At 45.5% G+C, this 23,412-nt stretch overlaps 1 protein-coding gene across 6 annotated transcripts in view; it reads right to left on the reverse strand.

Annotated features, from left to right (window-relative positions):
• LOC309711176 (A-kinase anchoring protein 13) overlaps positions 1-23,412 on the reverse strand; it is a 61,625-nt gene that overhangs the window by 30,038 nt on the left and 8,175 nt on the right. For 5 of the 6 annotated variants that reach the window (XM_082541280.1, XM_082541279.1, XM_082541281.1 and 2 more), the window contains 9 exons: positions 14,967-15,010; positions 14,408-14,549; positions 13,750-13,847; positions 12,048-12,225; positions 9,674-9,866; positions 7,646-7,865; positions 6,026-6,560; positions 2,458-5,169; positions 1,206-1,255 (listed from right to left, as the gene is read on the reverse strand). In XM_082541280.1, the coding sequence (XP_082397406.1) occupies positions 1,206-1,255; positions 2,458-5,169; positions 6,026-6,560; positions 7,646-7,865; positions 9,674-9,866; positions 12,048-12,225; positions 13,750-13,847; positions 14,408-14,549; positions 14,967-14,999 (4,161 nt within the window). In that variant the 5' untranslated portion in view covers positions 15,000-15,010. The other variant, XM_082541282.1, reaches the window with a different exon arrangement.

The following is a 23,412-nucleotide window of genomic DNA, read 5'->3' on the forward strand; positions in this document are numbered from 1 at the left end:
ACCCACTATGAGCAAGTGCTTTGGTGATAGTGGGAAGGAAAAACTCCCTTTTATCAGAAGAAACCTCCAGGAAAACCAGACTCAGGGAGGGGGCGGCCATAAGCTGCGACAGCTGGGGACGATACGAGGAAGACAGAAAGACTTGTTGCAGGAATTGCTTCAAGATCAACCCGAGACAGTGATGAAGTTCATGTCCTCTGGATGCAGAGAGCACTCCCATCAGCACAGAAAAGCTTCCTCGTGGAATAAAGGTGATAAAGATGGTCACTTCACTACAGGGTTGAGAGGGTCAGGATTTTCCTTTAATTTGTCACCGAGCCGTACATGTAAGATGTGAGACTGTATCAGCTCTGGCCTAACTGCATTAACAGATCTGTTAACAGAGGTTAGCAAACCTGCTACCTGATCCCAAACAAAAACTAACTCAAATGTGGACACAGTGGAACCCAGGATCCTTTAGAAAGTTGCACAAACATGATTCAATAAGTGATTTCAAAGTCCTATGATCACTTTTATGGAAAATAAATAAAAGTGCCAAACATCTGAATCAAACACATGGAAATCCAGCAGTTTCTCTAAGACTCCAAACTCGACCTGCTCATCTTCTCAACAAGGTAGCAAAGTTTTACATGAAAGCGAATAAAGCAGGGTCTCCTATACCGCTCTGTGTACTGTACCTCCCTCTTCCGTCCCTCCCTGACTCTGACATTACACCCCAGGGCAAGGTCTCAAGGTTCCCATGCCTCCCACTGTAACCTGCAGCTCTATGATACCAAACAGTGCGTCATCAGGAGTCATTAGAGAAGGATTTATATGGTGTCAAAGGAGACCGCGGCCTGGCCCGCTCTGATCTAACCCCAAAACCACAGAGAGCAAAACTAATGTTCATATGCACTGCAGGAAGGAGAGAGGAGGTGGGCTTGTGGGACCTGAGTGTGGCACTGAGCTGGTGTATTTGTCTTAGCTGCTCGGTCTCCGTGCTCCCTTGTCCGCTCTGTCAAATAACAGGGTTTTAAGGGGGTGGAGCCTTAGCTTACTCTCCAGAAAGTCTCAGTACTTCACTCCTGCAAGAGCCTGCAATGATCACACCACATCTAGCCAGCTGCTTCGCAAAACGTTGACAGGTTCAGTGTATGCAGGTGAGACAATAGGACAGACTTGCCTGTGACACTATGAAACAGTCACTCCACTGAACAGCAGCTCACCTGCAGAGTGTGTGCGCTGTCCCAGCCTCTCTGCTCCTGCTCTGCTGCTCCTGCACACAACAGAAAACACCATCAGGTTAGCGTGGACACTCACTGGCTTTGAAAAACGCATCAGCCAGCTACAATATCATCCACAATACACAGAGCACAGCTATATTTAGAGGGTGGTGAATCAGTGATGAGAACAACAACATGAGGTGGTAGGATCAAACAGGCCAGTCATTGCACACACATTAACTCCAAAGCCTCTGAAAACAAGTAAGTGATGTCATTGTTCCAGGAAGTGCAAACACTTCACTGAAAAGTGATCAAGGTGTGTGTTTTGTATGTAAGGAACAAAACTGCAGTGGTAGGCACACGTAAAGGCTAGGTTTTTTTCTGTCTTAGCAGGGCAGAATTATGAGCCTGGGCCTCTTTCAGCTAGCTCTGGTGCTAATGCTAGCTGGGCCTCAGCACGGGTATGTTTTTAAAGTGTGAGTGCTTGTATTAACTTAGCGTCGAATAGTATAATACTCGTTTAATGTCCCGCTGTCCTTCGAGGCCTTTGCTCAGTGGATCAGAATCTGGATTGGACACACACACACACACACACACACACACAGGAACAGAACTCATACCACAACCATATTTCCACCTACCTCTAGTTTTACATTTAACTGTTATGATGTTATGATGTTGATTACATCATCACGTTTCCTGGATACAATGCAAAATATAAACAGTGCCTCCGAAACCAAGAAAAGCTAATGCTTACCAACACCGCCACCATCACAACACACACACACACACACACACCTTTTTTGGCCTGCTTCCACTCAGTCTCATTAAGAATGGAGGAATGTCGTAACTGATGCGTTCCAGTCACTCCTTCATCAGACCAGGAGAGAACTATGGAAGACTTTCACCGTCTCAATCAAGTATTCAACACTATGACTGCTCATGTGACAGCTCTTTCCAACACTAACTTATCTTTTCAAAGAGTAACTAGACCATAGACACACTCTTCAAAGGTTAAAAAGAATTTTAAAGAACATTTATGTCAGTCTAATGAATGTGGAATGAGATATTTTTGCTATGATGATTCTGTTGAAGGAAAGGAAGAGGTTTGTGGGGGAGAGGAGGATGAATGATGGTGACAGGAAGGTGACGAGGACAGGAAATAAAAGAGATCAAAGTGACAATAAGAGACATGAACAAAGATGTGTGGGTGTGTGTGTGGGGGGGGGGGGGGGGGGGGTGTAGATGGAGTTACCTGTGTGGGATGCATCCTCCACTGTGAGCTTCTCCACTTCTCCTTTCTCCACCGTATCCAGACCTTCAAATACACCATCCTCAAGGTTCACACAGACACAGTCGTGAGCTTCTCTTTGGTTTGTGCCACCGTCAGCTTCAGGATGGCTTGCAGTAAGACTATTGCCATTTGCTGATGACAGAAGTTCAGCTGATTCCACAGGAGCAGTAGTTTCCTGTGGAGTGGGACTAGCTAGGGAAGCTGGGTTACTGGGGATAACAGGAAGTGCTGAACCACTCTGATGTGGCATTATAACCAGCTGTGGCTGGCTCTCCTTTCCTGGAGTGTGAGAGTGTGAGCCTGACAGGTCTGCACAGCACTCACTATCTTCTGATCTATCCTGCCACTCAGCATCTCTGCACTCCACAGAGTGACCGCCGTCTTGATCGGGGATCTCTCTTGTTTGAAAGTGCTGCTGTCCATCTCCCTCTTCAGGACAGGTCAGTGGATTCTGACAGTGGGACTGGCTCTCTCCGTCTGCCTTAGCTGTCATCACCTCTGGCAAAGGTTTGTTATCTTCTTCTTTAGGTGGTGAGTATGTAAAGACTTTGCTGTGCAGACTTTCTTTTTGAATTTCCTCTTTGGGCTGTTTTGGTAACTGAAGAGCTTCAGCACATGAAGGTAGGTCACTGTTAGCCTGATCGTCTCTGTTAGTTATACAAGATATCTCTGCAGAAGGTGCTTCCTCTGCTGTGTGAGCACACACTTGTCCTATAGATGTGATGTGGTTAGTGAGGTGAGAGTGAGAGTGTGCTGCAGGCTGGTTTTCTGTGTCAGCTCTGGCGATCAGCTGTGGAGCCAGCTGTGAGCACTGAGTCGTGCTGAGGCCGACTGCACCGCTCCCCTTAGCTAATGATGGACTGGTTCCTGCTTCTTTGCCAGCACACACTTGACTCTCTGACATATTGTCTAATAAATGTTGGCTAACTTCTATGCTAACCACTGCTGATGCTATTGCTACTGCTACAACAGCTACTGCAGCAGCAACCACATCTTCATCATAGTTCTGCTTCACCGCTCGCCCTCGCTCCATGGAGCACGCCTCTGTGGCACTGTCCTCGTCGCCACTCTGGCTTCTTTCCTCAACTCCTCCCTCTACGCCCACCCACATGTCATGTCTCATTTTCTCCGTGTGCTGCTGACCTCTCAGCATCTCAGGGGCCAAACAATGCTTTAAATATTCCCTTGCAGTGATCTCAGTGCTTCCTTCCTGAATGTGAAGGGGAGCAACATCCGCTCTATCGTCAGCTGGTACAAAAGCAGCTTCTGTGGGACGCACAGATTCAACAAGTCCTGCTGGTGTTCCTGTGGGATCCACACAGTGTCCTGGCTTTTCCTCCCTGAGCTCTGTATCCTCCGACTGTTTAACAAATTCCTTTGGATACTTGGAGTTTGCTAACTCGATCTGGATCCCAGACTCTGTGGCTGTACAAGTAACGGTCAGATCATCGTTTGGTGGCAGAGCCTCAAGATCAGCATTATCCGGTGCTGGCTGGACAGGAATGGCAGGCATCTGTGATTCCAGCTCTCCAGGGTCACGTCCTTGTGTTGCCTCCAGCTGCACACTTGTATTTATCTTTATGTCCACCGTACTGACGTCTGCTTCACCGAATTCTGAGCTCACGGTCTCATCCTCCGATGAGTCCTTTCTTCTTTCTGTGTGTGAAGCTGTAACTGGAGTGGAGTGTGCTGTCAGATGCTCAGTGTGACTGAGCTCTTCAGCCATGAAACCAGAGTCTGAGCTTGTAACATCACCGCCAGCTCCATGAGCGCTGCGGGCCTGGATCTCCGTGTGGCCGGGTAGGTGCATGGCATCGTCATCGGCTTCCTGCTTCCGGGCCGGCTCAGAATCAGGGAGGCAGCAATCGTCTGTCCTCCCAGTCTGCGTCTGTGACTGGATGCCGGGGTCTGTTGCTTCTTGGCTTTCTGACTGAATCTCTGTGTGACCCTGAGATTCTGTACTAGAGCAGGAGCTAAGTTTGGCTTCTCCACCTCCTCTCTTCCCCCTCTTCTTTCTCCTGCGTTTTTTGCTCGTTGCTAGTTTTTCTCCTCCCTCTTCAGCGCCTGCTGTTTCACAAATCCTTCTGCTGAAACTTGTCTCTCTGTTACTGGCCTCTTCTCTGTCTCCTTCCACTCCTGCCTTCTCCCAGTCTGACCTAACTTCCTCCTCTCGCTGCACTTCCCCTCTTTGTGCGTGTGGCCCATGTGACAGCGCTGGCAGGTTTCCAGCAGCATGTGACTGACTAGGAGCTGCAGACAGAGCCTGCTCTAACAGCTGTGGAGAACTAAGACCTAAAGCTTGAGGTGAGCTCGCATCGCAGTTTCTCTTCTGTGTCACTCCTTGCTCCAGTTGTCCGGGGATTCTCTCACCCGTGGTGCCACTGTCGTACCAGACTGACTGCGAGTTCACTTCTGTTCTCCCGGAATCTTCACTGGAAACTTGTCCGAAGTTTTCTTCCTCATACCAGATGGTTTTTCCGGCTGCTTCTGGTCCCATTATGCTTCCGGTCCAGCCTCCATCCCGCCATAGCACTCTCCTGCCTTTCCTTTCAGCATGTGTGGACTCGGGGCTGGCTCCCGGGTCAGATGAAGGACTTTTCTCCATAGTGCCGACTGGGCTTGGCTCCTCTTGCTCTGTCTGACTGTCCTGGGACTGCTCCTGACCCATGGCCACTGAAAGGAGACGAGCAGATTAGGGACTGCAGAACAAACAGGTCTATCACAGCTTAACTCTTAACTCTTACTCATCAAATGGATTACTCTGATCTGGATCACACACCCAGGCCAGACATTACACACCACAGCTGCATGCCGAACACATGAAACAGTCCCTGACCTGCCAGCTCAGGTCTGTGATGTCAGATGGAGCGGTTAATAGTTTGTTGAACCCCGCCTAAAACAGACACACTGCATCTACAGCAGTGAGAACAGGCCTGACACAGACTACCTGCAACGCTGTGATAAACCGCAACTTCAGACAGAGGCGAGCAGACTGATGATGAGCTGGGATGGATTTCTGACTGACCTGCTGAGCCTCATTTTCCTTCCTTCATGTATCTGAGACTGCAGCAGGTTTTGTCTTTAGTGATGATGACACAATCCCTACACAACAACGCCGCCTTAAAGAACTCATCTTTAATGTGAGCTAACAAACAACCACCGGGCTCCTTCAGCTCTGTGGAGTTCGGATCTTACTGCTCATCTTGTCTCTATCTGAGCAAGCTGTTTGCAGAGGAAACAGGACCAAACACACACACCTCAGAAAAAACCTCATAAACATGAAAAAGCTCAGATAATGTGTTTGTATGCACGTTTTCATCAAACAGCAGTTTGCACAGATGCACAGATGTCTCGTTTGTTACTCTTTGAGTCTTTAAGTAACTGAACAGCCAGAAACTCACAAGCTCATCGTTCCTTTTCTTCTCGTCTCTACACAGCCTGCACTTGTTGTTAAAGAGCGTTTCGTTTTTGCACACACCTCAGACGACGCACAGCACAATAAAGTTGTGTATTCAGTTACAGGACGTACCTGTCCCATCTGCAGCTGATTCCACTGTGATTTCTGCGCTGACACTTTGTGTGTCTCTTCCTGTCTTTGACACCAGCTTACGCATCAGCAGCTCCACTTCCTGTTTCTGGTCTTCCTGTTTATCTACGACACTGGCCGTAGGCAAGGCAACCACCTTCCTGCCAGCACACTTCCTTTCAACACCTGGTCCCAATACTGGCCTTATGGGTGATGGAGTTTCTTGTGTTCCTCCGACATTAGTCACGGTCGCCACTGCTCGTTGTCTTGGTGAGAGAGTTCCACTTCCTGTTGCTGTGCGAGGCCTCCGTGCACTTTCTCGGCTCTGGTTTCCTGAAGACTCTGCTGCAGGTCTTGTGACTTTGGCGGTTCTCTTTTTGTTTTTCTTGTTCCTCCCAGTGCGGGCAGCTGCTGTGCCCTGGTGTTCCCACCCTTTTTCCTCTCTTTGACAAAGACCTCCACTGGTACAGGATGTTTGACTGACAGCAGCCGAGTCGTCCCCTTGTGTTCTCTCCTCCAGCGAGTGGAAGCCTGAACTCTGAAAAAAGGAAAAGAAATACAAATGAATCGTATATGGAAACATGCAGAAATGACCCACGAAGCAGTTTAGCACATCGTTTGTTCAGTATGCGTGAAAGACAACATTAGCAGATGGATGGCTGTTACCCGAACGGGTGATCGAAGCTAATCTCAAAACTAACAAAAGAGTGACGTACAAAAGAGATGATCTGTCACAGCCATCAGTGCCTACAACTGCTGATAGTCATACAGCTCACTCACTCATTAAGGAAACGAAGGCTTCGCATGCCTACCACAGCAACCCACTGTATGTGGAACTGATCCCTACACTGCAAACAAGCTATCTTGGCTATCCACTCACATGTTCAGGCCAGCCATGAACTGTCAGGTGAGCTGCATAAAGTAGGTTTAAAACCTGAAGAAGAAAGGAGACACTTGTGGGAATTTTAATTTCATTTGGCCTTCACTCCTCTGGCTCACAGACCTGCAGGAAACAGCAGGTCACAGTCCAGCGTCTCACTCTTCTGGTCTGACTGTGACACCTGCTGGCTGGGACAAAGTGCTCTGTTACTTCAAGCTTTCCTGTAAGGTTTTCCACTGGGTGGATGTTATCACTTCATGGAAATCATGACGCATGCCACATATGCCACACCTGTGCAGTATAAACAGTTTAACGCTCCTCTGCTGGTCACCTGTCTAGGACAGCTGGCTCTGTATTAGCAGCAAAGCCCATATTTATGCAAGCTCACTTTGTATCCTGGAAATGATGCAGATGCATGTGTGAGCACGTTGAGCCCTGGGAGTTTCCCTTTGACCTCATTATCCCATTGTCATATTACAGACACTGCTTAATAGCATCGCTACTCACCAAGTTACCCTATAAAAAGTTCACACACACACACACACACACACACACACACACACACACACACACACACACACACACACAGCTATGACAATTAGAATCTAAATACAATAATGAATGAAAGCCTCATGCAGCTACAAAGTAGCAAAGAAACAAGCCAAATTCCATCAGCAGCCAGGAACAGGAAAGAGCTGCAAAAGTCTTTCTGCACACTGTGACTGTTGATGTTATCTACTCACCACGGTGGATTTGTGACCCTCCATCAGCCTCCTCAGCTCCATCACTTCCTCTGGTAAACAGCAGCGCCCCCTGCTGTCTGTCCCTGTGTCCCCCTCCCTCTGGAGGAGGAAGGTTAGGGTGTAGGTACCTACACTGGCATGGTACTGAAACACTTGACCTTTGGGGTAAACCTGCAGTGTCTCCTCAGCTTCCGCTTGAACATCTGGGAGCGTTGCATAGCTGCAATGACAACAACAACAACAAAAAATGAGTTTTCTTGGTTTCCTCTGTAGCGCACGTGCACAGATCCAGATACCAGGATAACAGGAAACACAGAGAAATACAACCCCAGGGCTCCTACCTGTTCACAGGAATGATTAGAACAGAAAGTAAAGTCACAACGAGGGAGGAGCTGAATCAGGAAACTGTGCAAGAGCTCAAATAAAGACACACTTCACCTCCTGTCTCTGAGACACACAACTCATCCATGCCCTCCCTAAAGAGGAGGAGCCCTAACCATGCAGCCAGATCACATCACAGAGCTCAAAGCTACTGATACACACACACACACAGACACACACACTTCGATGTGTTGTGCTCTTCTCAGGGACAAAATGAATGCCTCATGTTTCTGTGAACTCTGCCAGCTCCCTCCCTCTGATTCAAACACACAAACATTTTCCAGGAACTTGGAACGTTGCTGCTGGGACAGGATCTGATCTCTAACTCTCTAACAGGGGCCCAAACATGTTGATGTCATGTATGTATGTTTTGTGTTTGGGAGAGCGGGGTCTTGCATCTACTGCTCGTCTCTTTCCTAGCACTGACTTTCTGACCCCATCAACAGGAAATCACAATCACCTGCTCTTTGATGCCTGCTGCAGGTGTCTGTCTGTTTTATATGCTGCTATTGTTGTTATACAGTCATCTGCAATACTGCCACCTACTGGGCTAGTATATGTGTATTTAGTTCTGCTGTTCTGTGCAAAAATGACGCCCTGCTCTCTGATGAATGTGCTGGGGGATAAAAGTTCTGGGTACTGTGTGTGTTTGAACACAGCTATGAACACATCATTGTCACCACGGCTTACTGCCTCACAGCCACAATGGCACTCGTGCATACACTGTGGTAACTGTGGCCTGGAAAACAGATGTTTCGAAAATGAAAAACAGTAAGGTGGGGCAACGGCACAGTTTTAGGTGGGGTTTGTTTCCTCCGAACAGTCATTTAATGCAACGCTTCAGTTCACCTGCAGACATCCAGCTGCACCGTCTCGTCCTCATCGGTGACAGAGCTGTGAGAGGCCTGGGCACACAGCAGCAAACACACAGCACCCAACTGTGTCCTCAGCTGCTACAGTCTTTGCACCACCCATTCAGTAAAGCTGCTGAGGCTTTGAAAAGGGACCCAACACTTCATCCAAAGCATGAGCTAAAAACACTAACATCATCTCTAGCTAGCATCTGTGGTGCTGCACATATTCACTGGATCCCTTTTAAATATATTAGGAGCTTGTTAGTGGAGCTCAACAGGACAATAGGATTAGTGGCCACACTGAAGACTGAGGGCAGCAGCGATGAACACACTGACCGATCACAACACAGGACAAAACACACACACTGGTGCCTTTCAGCTCCCAATGGTGGCCACCAAAGTTTTCATGCCTTTAAAAATACTAATAAAAATAAGAATAATCTCCATATTTCTCTGGCACTGAATGCAAACCAGATTTACTGAAGACAGTTCTATTTCTATTCAGTTTTATTCACAGCAGCAGTTACCTCAACACACTCTGTATTGTAAAGACCCACAGAGAAACCCCAACAATCAAAAACCACATTTGAGCAAGCATTCGGCAGCAGTGGGAAGGAAAAACTCACTTTTAACAGGAAGAACCCTCAGGGAGGGGCAGCCAACTGGACCCCTGTTGTGTGCCGGAGTGTGTACAGAAGAGTGCAGAATGTTGTCACTGTGTTTCAGTTCAAAAGCTTCTTGATAAACTCGGAGCTTTAACCTCAGTTAGTACCCGTTAATGAGCAGTACTCACTGTGTGAAGAGCTCCAGAAGTGGCTGCTTCCCTCTGCTCTTTGCAAGACATGCTGGAGCTGAACCCTGAGTGTTCGTCCTTCGCAATGCCTCCTTCCCTGCGGGCTGCTGCAGGAGGAATGTTGGTGCCGTCTTCAGACCATGACTGGCTGCGAGCTGCAGCAGGCTGGAGGGCTGTTGGTGCTCACACACAGCTGGAGAAGAAGAAACGAGAGAAAATGTGATGGTTGGATTCAACTGAAAACAGAACAGCTCCTGGTGGACAGAGAAGAATAGAGTAAGGGTGGCTGTAGCTCAGAAGTTAGAGCACGTCATCTGCTAATTGGAAGGTTGGTGGTTTGATTCCTGGCTGCTCCAATCTGCATCCCAAATATCAGCCTGCATGCCAAAGTTGGGCAACATACTAACAACCTAAAGTTGTTCCATGAACATCTGTGAATGTTAGAAAGCACTCTTATAGAAACATGTGCTTGGGTGAATGAGGCATTTTGTATAAAACGCTTTGAGTGCTCTGATAGAAATGCACCATATAAGAGCCGGCCCATTTACCACTAACTCTGTATCTTTAAGAGACGTGTGTGTGATGAAATGTCTGAAAACAACAAGCAGAAATAGTGAAAAGGAAATGTATGTGGGTCATGTAGCAGTGCTTAGAGCATCAGGGGGGCTGCCAAACAGCAGCAGAAACAGACTTGCCTCATATTTAGTGGACCTAAAAGGCTTCATGAAATGTTTAAAGCTTCAGTGGGCAGAAAAGTACAAACACTAAACCAATGCTGACTTAGACCGTAGTGAAGATTATAACAGCAATTTGGTGCTGACTGGAAGTCACGCAGCAGGACACGGCGCTCCGCTCAACAGTGACGTTCAGTGTAAACAAGGAGAACAACGGTGCTTTTGTCTCCATTCATTCAAACTTTCATTATTAAAGCTACAAAATCATCCAACGAACCATCTGACGTTAGAGAAATCTCACTGTTAATGGCAAAGTTGAAGTATTTCGGTAGGAAAACCTGATTCATGCATCCAAGATAATTCACGCACATTCATCATGTGTAACAAGCTTGGAGCACGCAGGTGGAATTCATTGTGCACGCTCTGCACGACTGTCATGAAGTGAGTTGGGTGATTCTGAAGAGTCCTTAGTGAGCTGTGTGTGACGTTTGAGGACCACTGCTGGTGCTGTAACACAGAAAAACCTGCTAGCTCTGCTTGTGTTTACTGTTATAAACAGAGACTTTTCCTTCTGGCAGAGTGACACGCAGACTGACTGAACACGACTCAAACCTCTGTTTGCATTCTCCTCAGCCTGCTCTTGTGACCTTTTATAGAAACAAGTCTAAAAGTTTAGCTTTATTATCCAAGTGGCCTCCAACTAGGCCTTCACTGCAGTCCCTGAGTCCCTCTGGACAGTGTGTGTGCTGCTGGTATTTGGATTATTTTAATGTAATTATCTATTAAATAATATAGTTTCAAGTGCAGTTCAAGTGCTAACAGACCATATGAAAAGGCTGTGCTTCAGTTTTGGTGGATGTTAGCAGTTATCTGTGATGCATTCATACAGCCCATGAATGCAGCTCATTAAAATCTCCATCCTCTTATCGCAGTATGGAGACTTCTGGCCACAAAATTAAGATGATACCAGCTCAAGTTTTTAAAAAGCTAACTTCACAAACCCATGGCTGCGGCTACTCTATGTCCATATCTTCTTCATAGGTTACCAATGAGCTGTGGGTGCAGATTACAGCCACAGGACTTCTGTGAAGTTGCACAGCACTGGGTGTGAGCCACCAACCACAATGGCACCTGCACACCACCACAGGGAGACATTCTGTCCAGCTGGGAGGAGAGCACAGGCAGACAAAGATTATGCTGCAGGGATTACATACCCCTTATAATCTGGAAGCACATGGGCTCCCCATGGAGAGGAAGTAGCTTGTGGGTGGGACACCTGGTCTTCTTTGGTTAAGTGCTATGTTGGTGCATACTGAGATAAAACCCCTGTGCTAAAAGATGTATGAGGATCACAAGGTTCAGCTTCCTCAGACCGCCGTGGCTGCTAATCAAACGTGTGTAGTGCATGTCTGCAGGTGGAACCAGATAAACCTTCATAATATTCTGCTAAACATTCTGAAGCTGGGACGCTGTGTTGTGGGTTCTGGCTCGGCACCTTGGTGAATACAAAAAAATTAAATAGCAAACCTTTAAAATTACACAATATGCAAATGCCATCTGAGCTGGAAAAATCCGTCACCATCTGAGAACTGGAAGAAGACTGACCCTGCAGGGGCAGCCTGTACCTGTCTGTTCTCAACCTCTTCCAGGTGAGGCTGACTCTCACTGCAGTAGTTTGCACAGAAATCATGCTCACTCACCAGGGCAGCTGCTCCAAAATGAAGCGACATCCATCCGTGTGTCGGGTCTGTTCGTGTCCGTCACTGTGACCGTTCCCTTCTGCACATCTGTGTGTGTGCTGCAGGGTGCTTGTGGTGCAGTCCTGCGGTGAGGCTGGCTGACATGCTTCAGGGCCAGGCTCTCAGCTTCCTCTGGACTCTACCACACAAACAGAGGCACACTGCTGAGCACTTCTTCAAAACTCTCAATTTCTGAGTTTCCTTCTAAATACCAGCAGCTTCAGGACCCCTCTGTCTCTTCTCACTCACCTGCTCCCGGTTCAGTAGGAATGCTTCTGTGTGCTGCACACCACACACTGCAGTCATCATTCAGATACACTCCTACAGGCTCTTTGTCAAACCTGTCAATTGTCAACTCAAGTACATCTGCTCACATCTGCCTGTTTCCTCACAGGGATGTGTGTCACACAGCTTTCTGCTGCCTAATCATCATTCTTAAACAGGATGAACAAAAAAACATCACCCTCCATTGTGGAAACTGCAAACATGACCTGCAGCACACACTCATCACACACATGTCACAAAGGTGCCCCATGCTCCCAAACTGTGGTACCTATATTATTTTATAATATATATATTTTAAGAAATCCTTAACCATAAGATCCCTGAAACTGAATTTGTACTAGGTTTTATCTTGCTTGAGAAACAAAGTATGTTTGTTTTTACACCAGCCAATAGGGTACAGGTTTACTAGCATAGCCTCCTGACATCTGACCCACATTAAACTCATGGACTGAACACACACCCACAACCACCTACGCACACACAATGGACAAAAACAAACAAATGGCCAACTGTACCCTCATACACACAATAATAACATGGACTGAACCACCACTCACAACCACTTGCACTTTATATAGCCTCTGTACATTCTGTACAATACGATAATTATAATTCTACAACTGTTTACAACTGTTTATAACTTGCATAGTTCATATTTCTGTATAGTTTTCATATTTATATCCTGTTCATAGCCTGTACAAAGCTTGTACACCCACTACAGCCTGTACATACTTATAGTTATAGCATATTCATAACATACGGTACCCTCATATCGTGTACATTGTAACATACCCATAATAGACCCATATTTTGTACCCTCATACCTATAACAGACCCATTTCTGTAATATATCTATATTACTGCTAATATATATTTTGTAATATATCTATATTACTGCTAATATATATTTTGTAATATATCTATATTACTGCTAATATATATTTTGTAATATATCTATATTATGGCTAAAGTTAACTTTCTGGATGGATGCAAACTCTGCTCTGTCTCAGTCTCAGTGCACACAGTCTGAGAACTGAGTTGTTAATAATGTCCCTTGATGGAGGTTTCAGTCAGGTATACTTGTAGTTGTGGGTGGCAGTCATTAATAAGTAATAATCATATTAGAAATAAAACTGGCTCATGTGTACGTCAGGATTGTAAACAGGCCTGCCGCCTCACAGTGCTGACTGCTTTCTTCAACATATGAAGACGTCTGCCGCTCTCTGTTGTCAGGCACGTACAATCCAAACTTTAACACTCTTGTGCTCATATTGGAAGTGATCAGTTGCTGCAATAGTCTCACATCATTTCCATCCATCCCACCAGTCACATGACATCATGACAGGGCTGAACCAAAGGAGCTCTTTAATGCTGTTACCTGTATAAAGGAGAAGGTCTGCTGCGAGTGTGTGTCCACTGATCCATCAGGGCGAGCCAAACACAGTGTCACCAAGACCTGTTCACACACATTATGGCCTACACACACACACACACACACACACACACACACACACACACACACACACACACACACACACACACACAGTCAGTTTCTGGCAGGTGATCTACATGCAGAGAACCTGATACGTGATGTGTGCTAATGTGTGATCTATGGGTGGAGTTGTCAGCAGCACATCAACAAAACCATCAAAATTATCACTCACTCACTCACCAACAAGTTATCTACCTCAGTTCATCCATAAGACAATTAAAGAGTAAACAAATTCACTAAAGCATGAAGTATGAAGAACTGAGTACAGGAGTCTGCACTGTGAGTCTGTACAGATGGTCCCAGGCTCCAGATCCCAACCTAACGGAGCTCAAGTCTGGATTAGTGGAACCAACACAGGACTGCTTCAGTGGACGGTGAAAGCAGGAGGGCTCTGTAGCAGCTCCACTCATGTGAACACACATACTTTCATCCACCTGCAAAACTTCTGCACTCTCTGTTCTGGTATTTCAAAAATCCACTCAACCAGCCGCGCGAGTGTGAGTGTGTGCATGTGCATGCATGTGTACATGTGTGTGTGTTATACCTGGACACATGGCCTGCAGTGTGACATGACTCACTCGCAGTGTACTGCTCACGTGCCTTTGTGTAGACCCAGAGAAAATCAGGTAAAAGTCTGCTTCCTTCTCTTCGTCCTCATCAAGCTGCACTGTCAGCACACAGTCTCCCTGACAGAAAACAGTGTCACAAACATGGCATCGGCGATTGACTGCAGCAATGCTCACAGATTGCTGAGAGTCAGCAAACACTACCTCACATCAGCTACTCTATCACAGATGATAGATGGAAAAACAGACCTATAAGTTTGGAAAACGCCTGTATGGCTGAAGCTAGATGATGTTTTCAAATGGTATGGCCCCTGTGCTTCACAAAAGGAACCTCACTCGAAACAAAAATGATGGCATGTGACAGATCTGGATCTGTGCCATCTGCTGACTGTTTGGTAGTGAAGTGTGTTAGCATATTTGCTAATCAGCTGGCTAGCTGGTGTTTAAAGTGCATTTGCCACACCAGGCAAGTTTAATAAGACATTCTAGCTCCTTTACAGCTCATTATGATGCCTTATAAAAACAACAGATACTTACATAAAGCAGAGCTTCCCGTGGATTCAGTTTCATGGTGTCAGACACTAGAAGAAGAGGCAAAGCAGAGATGTAACATTCACAGTGCCAGAGGAAATACACCAGGAAGTATACCAGATCTGCAACATGAAAGGTCTGAAACAGCTGAAGTGAAAAACAGTTATCTTCTCATGAAAATGACATGCTAGGATGTGTTCGCTGACAAACTGTATTTTCATCATCGTCCACACATTACATACATGCTTGATGAAGCTGTGTGCAAAGACTGTAACATCTTGCCACCCTCTTACACACTGCTGCAGTTTTTTCAGGGATGTGCCAACTGAAACTCTGAACCAACACAGCACATAAAGGTACTTGCATTTAGTTTTTTTATATTCAGAGGCCAAGATCAAGGCAACACAGAGGAAAGTTGCTATATGCTGCATGCCAGTGAACAAGACATCTACTCACTGATCCACACCATGAGGATCATAACATTGGAATGTCATTCAGACTGGAGAAATGTATCTGTAGCAAAGGGAGGGAAGGTAATCAGACTGTACTACCAGAAGGCAAAACCGCAGACATTGAGACAATCCAGCACGTAACAGCAGGGTGCAAGATGCCAGGAGGGCAGGGCATACATGGAATGCCATAACCAAGGCCGGTAGTGTATACAGAAACATCCGTGCCGAGTAAGGCCTGGAAGTCAAAATGGGTGGTTGGGAATGACCGAACTAAGATTCTGTGAGACTTCCAGTTACAAACAGACAAACTGGTGATGGTTTACATTTTAGTCTAATCTAAACAAAGTTTAACACACACTGACACACTTCCACGTCCTTTCCTTCAAGTAACCATGCTGTATGTTCTGTAATAGTGAGATGTTTGCTCAGCCTAACCTGATAAGAGGGTTATGTTCGTTTTTCCAGACGCAAACATTAAATAAGCAGTGGATTCCTAGGAAGTGGAGCATGTGCGATATGTTCTTTCTGTGTGTGCGGAAAAAATATTTTTCTACTTCAGCGTATTATCTTATCTGTTTGAAAAGAAAAACACTTCTTAGCTGTGAATGTTTTGTCTTTGGTTTTTAATATGAGATTTTAGAGTGCTTCATACGCTTCACTATTAGCAGTAGCTGAATTGCTAGAATGAGCAGCAGTTTGAATGTCAGACTACAGGAGTGGCACTGTGACGGCAGCACCATAGTCTGGCACAGTCTGTCACTGTGCAGCAGCTGTGGAGACGTGCAGGTGGACAGAGTGTCGCTCAGCACATGGCAAGAACTTGTTGCAGCTTTAACTTGACAATGTAGCAGTCTGCATTAGGGCTGGGCGATATATCGAGTTTTTAAAAAAATATATCGATATATTTTCATACGAGATATAAGATGTGACAATATCGTTTATATCGATATAATCTATGTTACGTTAGAATTATACTTGTGGGCCGCAGGTTTGCCTCTCTTTCGTCCACTTTTGTCTCTACACAACGTTACTCGGCCTCGCCTCTCCTTCACTGAACCCAACTCCCCCTCCCCCATAGTTTCACCTGCAGGCAATGACAAGATGAAAGCGGAAAATGTCCGTTAGCGAGTTACCGTGCGTGGGGCTGGACGGCGTCAACGTGTTAGCGAGCTAACCGCGCTAACGAGCTAACCGCGCTAACGACATGCAGCCCGGAGGGGCTGCACGGCCTAAAATCCTTTCCTTTTCTCAAAAATCGACAGTGCGCCTTATGTATGAATTCTGGTTGTGCTTACTGACCGCGAACCGATTTTATGTGGTACACAGCGCTCAGCAATCTGTCAAAAAATGTTTTAATATGACTTTGCTAAGCTACGGAGCTGCACCGCTTGATGGATTGTCGGAGGATTACGGCTACCGAGGAGGAGCCTCGCGGAGTGATACGTACTGTGTGTGTATAAGGACCACAAATGGCACCTGTTCAGAGACGTGGTGCAGCTGTGAAATCTGTCTCTTTGTTATTATGCTCAGCGTCTATTAGTTTACATTTTGACTGCACAATTGTGAGCTTTTTGTTATGCACAAAAACAACATTGTTTTCTTTTATTTATGGACCATGATTATTTAATAAATGCTGATAATTTATTTTTGAGTAATATCTACGCTGTATGTAAATAAAAGTGCCCGTGTGACATCTGGGACACAGTGTGACTAAGAACTCTCTTTTTGTTCTTAACTTATGGCTTTAAAAAAAAAATCGAGATATATATCTTATATCGCTATCCAGCTAAAAAATATCGAGATAGGAATTTTGGGTCATATCGCCCAGCCCTAGTCTGCATGACTCACTTACTGTTCAAACCACACTTATTACTGACAAGTGACAGAGACACAAAGCTGCATTCAGCTCTCGTACATGCACTGATTTGGTCAGCCCTTTCACAGACAGGAAGCAGGAAGTCAGAACGAAACAGGGGAATCCTTACACACCCAAAGGACAAGACTATTTCTCTCAGACACACAAACTCACAGACACACAGTCTTTGTATAACAGAGCTTTTTAGAGCCTCTCATTCATGAACTGGTGGGAGGTTTTATCATTACGTCAGGTACTTAACCAAGCTGTAAAGAATCCTGCTGACTGCTCTGTAGCCAAGACAGAAATCTGACATTTTGTCTGTTTAGCAAGGAGTCTTTTTCTCATTGGCTGGCCACAAACGCCAAGCTCTGTTTAACTCTGTCTTTGTCCAACGTCTGAGAGTTGCAGTGAAGCTGTAACATAAAGGAGGACATCAGCAACGCACACTCGCAGCTCTGCTGCATTTTTACATTCGATATTCAGTCTTGCTTGCAGCGATTAATGAGCTCTCACATTCCTGAGCTGAAGAGTTCTGCCCTGAGGCTGATTCATGCTTTCCACTCATGCCACTAGACTCTGGTACCTTAGTGGCAGAGTTCTCCTTTGCTGAACATGAACATCTTTAAAGTCACTTTTAAACTGTTACTCAAGAAATAAATGACAGCTGTCTGTGCTTTCTATATAAAAACAGCGAGTATTTCTTTAGCATGACAATTTGTGTGTCAATTAGAGACTTCATCCAGGTTAGTGGGTAAAGAGGCTCGCTCAGTAGAGACTTCTAAGTGGCTAAACCGGATCTTCTTGTCTTTCTGCCTGCAAAGATAATCCTCACCCTCCCATGGATGGATGTATGCATCGTGTGAATGTGTGTATAAATCTGTGTGTGCCTGCTCACACCCCCCATCCCACAGCAGGGGCTCATTAGACATCAATCTGTTCACTGATTCTGCTCTGCAGCTGTCCAAGTACAGACTATCAGCTTTAATTCAAAGGGTTTAACAAAGAACCGAATCAACTCTTTAGGAATTATGGCCATTTTTACAGTCTCCCACTTCCAGAGGCTCAAAAGTAACTGAGCAGTTGATGACAAACTGATTCATGACCCATAAAAGATCTAGAGTCAGTTCTAAGTGTTGAACTTGCATTTGCCATCTGTTCACTGAAACTCGCAGAATGATGGAGAGGAACTGTATGAAGAAAGAAGATTATGATCTGAAGCATCCACATGATCTGTCAGCATGGTGGAGGGAGCATTATGGTATGGGCATGTACGGCTGCCAGTGGAAGCGGGTCACTGGTGTTTGTTGATGATGCGACTCCTGATAGAAGCAGCAGGATGAATTGTGAAGTGTACAGGGCAGCACTCTGCTCACATTTAGACTAATGCTGCAACACTGAGCAGAAAGAGGTTCACAGTTATCACCACAGATGATAACAATCCAAAACAAACTGCAAAAGCAACCCAAGAGAGACTATAATATATCATTTAAAGAAAAAAAGGGTAGACAAATCAGGTAATCTGTGTGTTCTCTGGTTTCTAGTAAAGCTGACCACATTTAAAAATCTGCACATTTCTGGATTTCATAAAGTCTCTTTGGTCGGGTAGAATGACACAGAGAACTTTTTCCCTTTTGGTGGCTCGGGCTTTAGTAACTATTATTTTGTCTGTGTCTATTAATAAGTGTGGACATTAACTTTAATAGAAAAGTCATAATGTCTGCGTTCATATCTCTTGGTAAATATGGAGGTCTAACACTTTTTCGGTTTGAGATTGTGTTGGGTGAGGGTCAGAGGGCAACAGTGGGCTGTAGAAGGTTAAATACACTGTGCAGGTTTAGAATTAAGAGTTAAGTGTTGTTCATTCGATTTCCTTTTTACACCTATTAGTATATTGGATCCAACTATGGACAGGTCACAGCAAAATCAGTCAAACAACAGATGAAGAAATTTACAGGCTTGTTAGATATGTGCAAGAAAAAAATGAATAAAAGGAAAAAGCATGTTAAAATGGAATACTGAAAATAGGGGAAAAGCTGCTCCTTTGCCAAATAATAGCTTACCAGTGGACTAAACCTCATGGGGAGAAGTTTTAGATCCAATATGTTCCTCCTTTGACTTCTTTGAGTTAGCACAAGACTCCCCAGATTGAAGAAGCTCTCCACAGGCACACTCGAGGGTATTGCTGTGTTTCATGGAAAGAGTCTATCCTGAAAAAGTTCGGGATCCTCAAATATTCAATAACTTCAGTGTCTGAGTGAAAGGAAGCAGTATCCTGCTCTTCAAATACAAAGAAGTCATTTTCAGTGACGCTGCAGGCCGAAGTCTGTCACTAAAGCGCTGCATCTTACTGCTCACTGTGGGACAAATGATGACAGTCAGCACTTTAGTGCTTCTCTTCTTTTACAATGTGGTTTTCGTCTTGATCGCGGACAACATAGGTTACAGTGGAGTAGACATTACACTGACAAGTATCCCATATCAGTGACATTCACATCCAAAAACTGACTGCTGTCTACTCCACTGTAGACAGCAGTCAGTTTTTGGATGTGAATGTCACTGATATGGGATACTTGTCAGTGTACTTGATTACTAAAATAACTCACAGCTGCAGTTTTATATAAATGGTTGTAATTTGTCATGGATTTTTTTAGGATTCTTCTGCTTCAGTGTTAAAAGCCTTAATAAGTCCCAACCTTAACAAATGGCAGGCTCCATACGGTCAAATTGTGTCCCCATCTAATCGTTCAGTTATAGCACATGCTGATGAGCGAGTTATCTGTTGTTACAGTGTTCTGTGACCATGGCAGACAGATTAACTATACTCTATAAATATTCTAGGCTTACAGACTGCATACAGACTGCTGCCCTGTGCTGCTGTTCGACGCCTTTGCAAGAGAAAATAAAAAAAAAACCAGTTTCTGTGCTGTGTGCACCTCAATTCATTTCATATTTCCACGACGACCTTGGTGTCACCTACGGGATCCTATGACTGATTGGCATCTGGGGTCTGAGATCGACATAAACTGATTATCCCTGAAAAGTGCTAAGACCAACAACACTGGGATTTTCATCAGAAGACCACATTGTCTTCAAGGGTGAGAGATCCGAAGAAATTGTTATAATTTTGAAAAAAGAAAATTAGGAAATTGATTGTTTCTCTGTGTTCACACCTGGTGTAGAGTTCATTACAGGGCCGAGTAAACCCAGGGAGCTCAGCAGAACAACTTTAAATGACTTTCAAAAGGAGAAAGTAACCGAGGACCTGGTCGTCCTCGCTGTATTGACTGCTCCATCATATAATAGTGGAAAACAGTTTAGATTTATAGCCTATAGACAAAATGAAGGAAGATTCAGCATGAGGAAGCTAAATCAGCTGGAAGAGAAAGCAGATCTTAGAATACAAGAGGTAAAATGGTAAACGAACTGGTTCTTAAATAGTGGTTTTCTACTCTAGCTGAGCATTCAAAGCTCTTTATACAACAAGCCTCTTAAACACACTTAAAGCCATTCAAACAAGCACTTTTCCCCCTATGCTTAAGTACTTTCATTCTAATACTCAAACTCCAATGGAGCACAAGTTGAGGTTAGTATCTTGCCCAAGGTTATTTGGCATGCACACTGGAGCAGGCAGGGATTGAACCACCAACCTTCTAATTAGTAGATGAGCAGTGCCCTACAGTACGAAGCTCGTTCAACATATCCAGGGTATCTGTCATGGTCCCCGTGCCTGCTCGGCTGGCCCTGTGTGGCTACATGTTATGTTTTGTCTTTTCTCTCTCTCCTCTCTCTCTGCTCGCTGCCTGGGCGGAGCTCATTGTGAGCTCCCGGCCTCCACCACCTGTAGGCAATCACCTGTGGCTCCTCACTTTGTTTGCTCCCGCTACTTAAGGCAGTGACTGAGAGCACCTCGCCGCTGGACTATTGAGTAACGCTCGTCAGTGCTACTTTAGCCTCAGCCAGTTTTGAGCTCTGTCCGTGAAAGTTCCGTGCTAACTCTTGTTCTCTGTATGCAGATTTCTCGTGTTTGGTTTGGAGACTCTGGACGCTTTTCCCGACCCCGCTCTGCACCCCTGGGAACCCTGGCCCCCTTCTCCTTCACCTGTATATAGTGCACCTGGAGTGTGTAAATAAACCTGTTTTTCTGAGATTTCAGTCTGCGCCGAGTCCTCCCTGCTCCTCCGTGACAGTATCTTTCACTTATCTTAACACTGGCGATCAGGCTAAACGGTCATACAAAGCTGGTTATCAAATCGCTAAGCTAACCCAGGGTTAACTACTACCTACTACAGCAATGTTATCAAATGGCGACAAAAAATATCAAAAGGTTATAAAAATATACCAGTAAAATGCACAACTTCGGAGAAGTGAATGAAGCTTCGGAGCAGCTTAAGTCACCATTGTGATTTACTCCAGTAAGAAGTCAACCACCTTTGTAGTACAAAAAACCCAGGGTTAACCCTAAAACTCCAGCAAAGAAATAAAATTATTTTACTGAAAATCCCAAACCCCCTGGAAGCATTAAATGTGTGAAAGTATGAGTGAGAATGCAGGGACAGAAAGGAAGCTAAAAAAGGATAAGGGTAAAACAGATAACTCGTCTCTAGAGTTATCTTGATTGCATCCTTTCTTAGAAGTGTCATGGACTGCTATGTTCAAGGCAGAAATAGGACTCCAATGCAAACTGAGGGTTTAAATACACAAGAGGACATTAGGAAGGAGTGGAGACACCAGAGGAACAACACAGAGCTAAACTAAATCTAACTAATGAGATAAGGAGATGAAAATCTCAACACAACACACTTGACACAAGCAACTATCTGTGGTGAAGTGTGGTTTGTGGTTCAGCTGCAGGGGAGAGATGAAGCAGTGAGTTCAGGGTGTGGTGTCAGGGAGGCTGACCAGAACAGCTGATTTCCATTATCTTATCATGCCTCCCCTATATAGGTTGGATACCGAGAGCTGATGGGAGAAGTGTGTATGGTGTTGGATTGAACGGAAGTATGGCAGCTGGAAAGCTGTACGAGAAGACTGAGCAAAAATCCAATGTAAATAAACATACACGTACCTTGTAAAGTTGTGTGCGTCGGGTCCTTTGTCACACTTTTAAAATAAAACAGGAAGTAACTAACACTAAGACCAGGACTAAGACATACAAACTTGACGGAGCAAAACCTGACGTAACGATCCTCTTTTCTACCAAGACTAGCGACTGGAACATGGCATGTCACCTCTCTGGGTAGGAATGAGCCTCAGCTAGTACATTAGGTTTAGAGGTACCGGGTAGATATAGTCAGGCTCACCTCAGTGCACAGTTTGGGCTCTGAAACCAGTCTCCCGGAGAAGAGCTGGACTCTGGTTCAGTTTGGAGTTGCCCTTGGTGAGAGGCAGCAGGCTGGGGCTCCGTTAGTCAAACTCGGATACAGAAGGAACAATGCAGTTTTCCGCCCGGTCGCAGAACACTTGAACAGCTCTTTACTCTCTCAAGGATACTTGAGGGTGCATGGGAGTTTGCCCAACCAGTATACATGTGTTTTGTGGACTTGGAGAACTCGATCCTTAAACAACCACTGCAAGAGCTTGGTCTGCATAACTGGCAATAAGTCGGACTCATTCCCTGTTTGTGTTGGACTCCACCAGGGTAGCCCTTTGTCACCAATTCTGTTCGCAATTTGACCATCGTGCTAAAGCAAGAGCTGAGCGTAAAAGCAAAACTGTCGATTTACCGGCTGATCTATGTCCCTACCCTCACCTATGGTCACGAGCTTTGGGTAGTGGTCAAAAGAACAAGATCGCAGATACAAGCGGCGGAAATTAGCTTTCTCCAAAGGGTAGCTGGCTTCTCCCTTAGAGATTGGGTGGGCCCTCCAGGAGGGGCTCAGAGTAGAGCTGCTACTCCTCCACATCAAAAGGAGCCAGTTGAGGTGGTTTGGGCATCTGATAAGGATGCCTCCTGGGCACCTCCTGAGTGAGGTGTTCCGGGCATGTCCCACCGGGAGGAGGCCCCGGTGCAAACCCGGGACACACTGGAGAAATTATATCTCTCGCCTGGCCTGGGAATGCCTCGGTGTTCCCCTTGGACAAGCTGTATGAGGTGGCAGGGGAGGTCTGTGCTTCTCTGCTTAGCCTGCTGCCTCTGCGACCC

This window comes from Aulonocara stuartgranti (assembly GCF_965226115.1).
Source record: "Aulonocara stuartgranti genome assembly, chromosome: 7".
Classification (NCBI taxonomy): Eukaryota; Metazoa; Chordata; class Actinopteri; order Cichliformes; family Cichlidae; genus Aulonocara; species Aulonocara stuartgranti.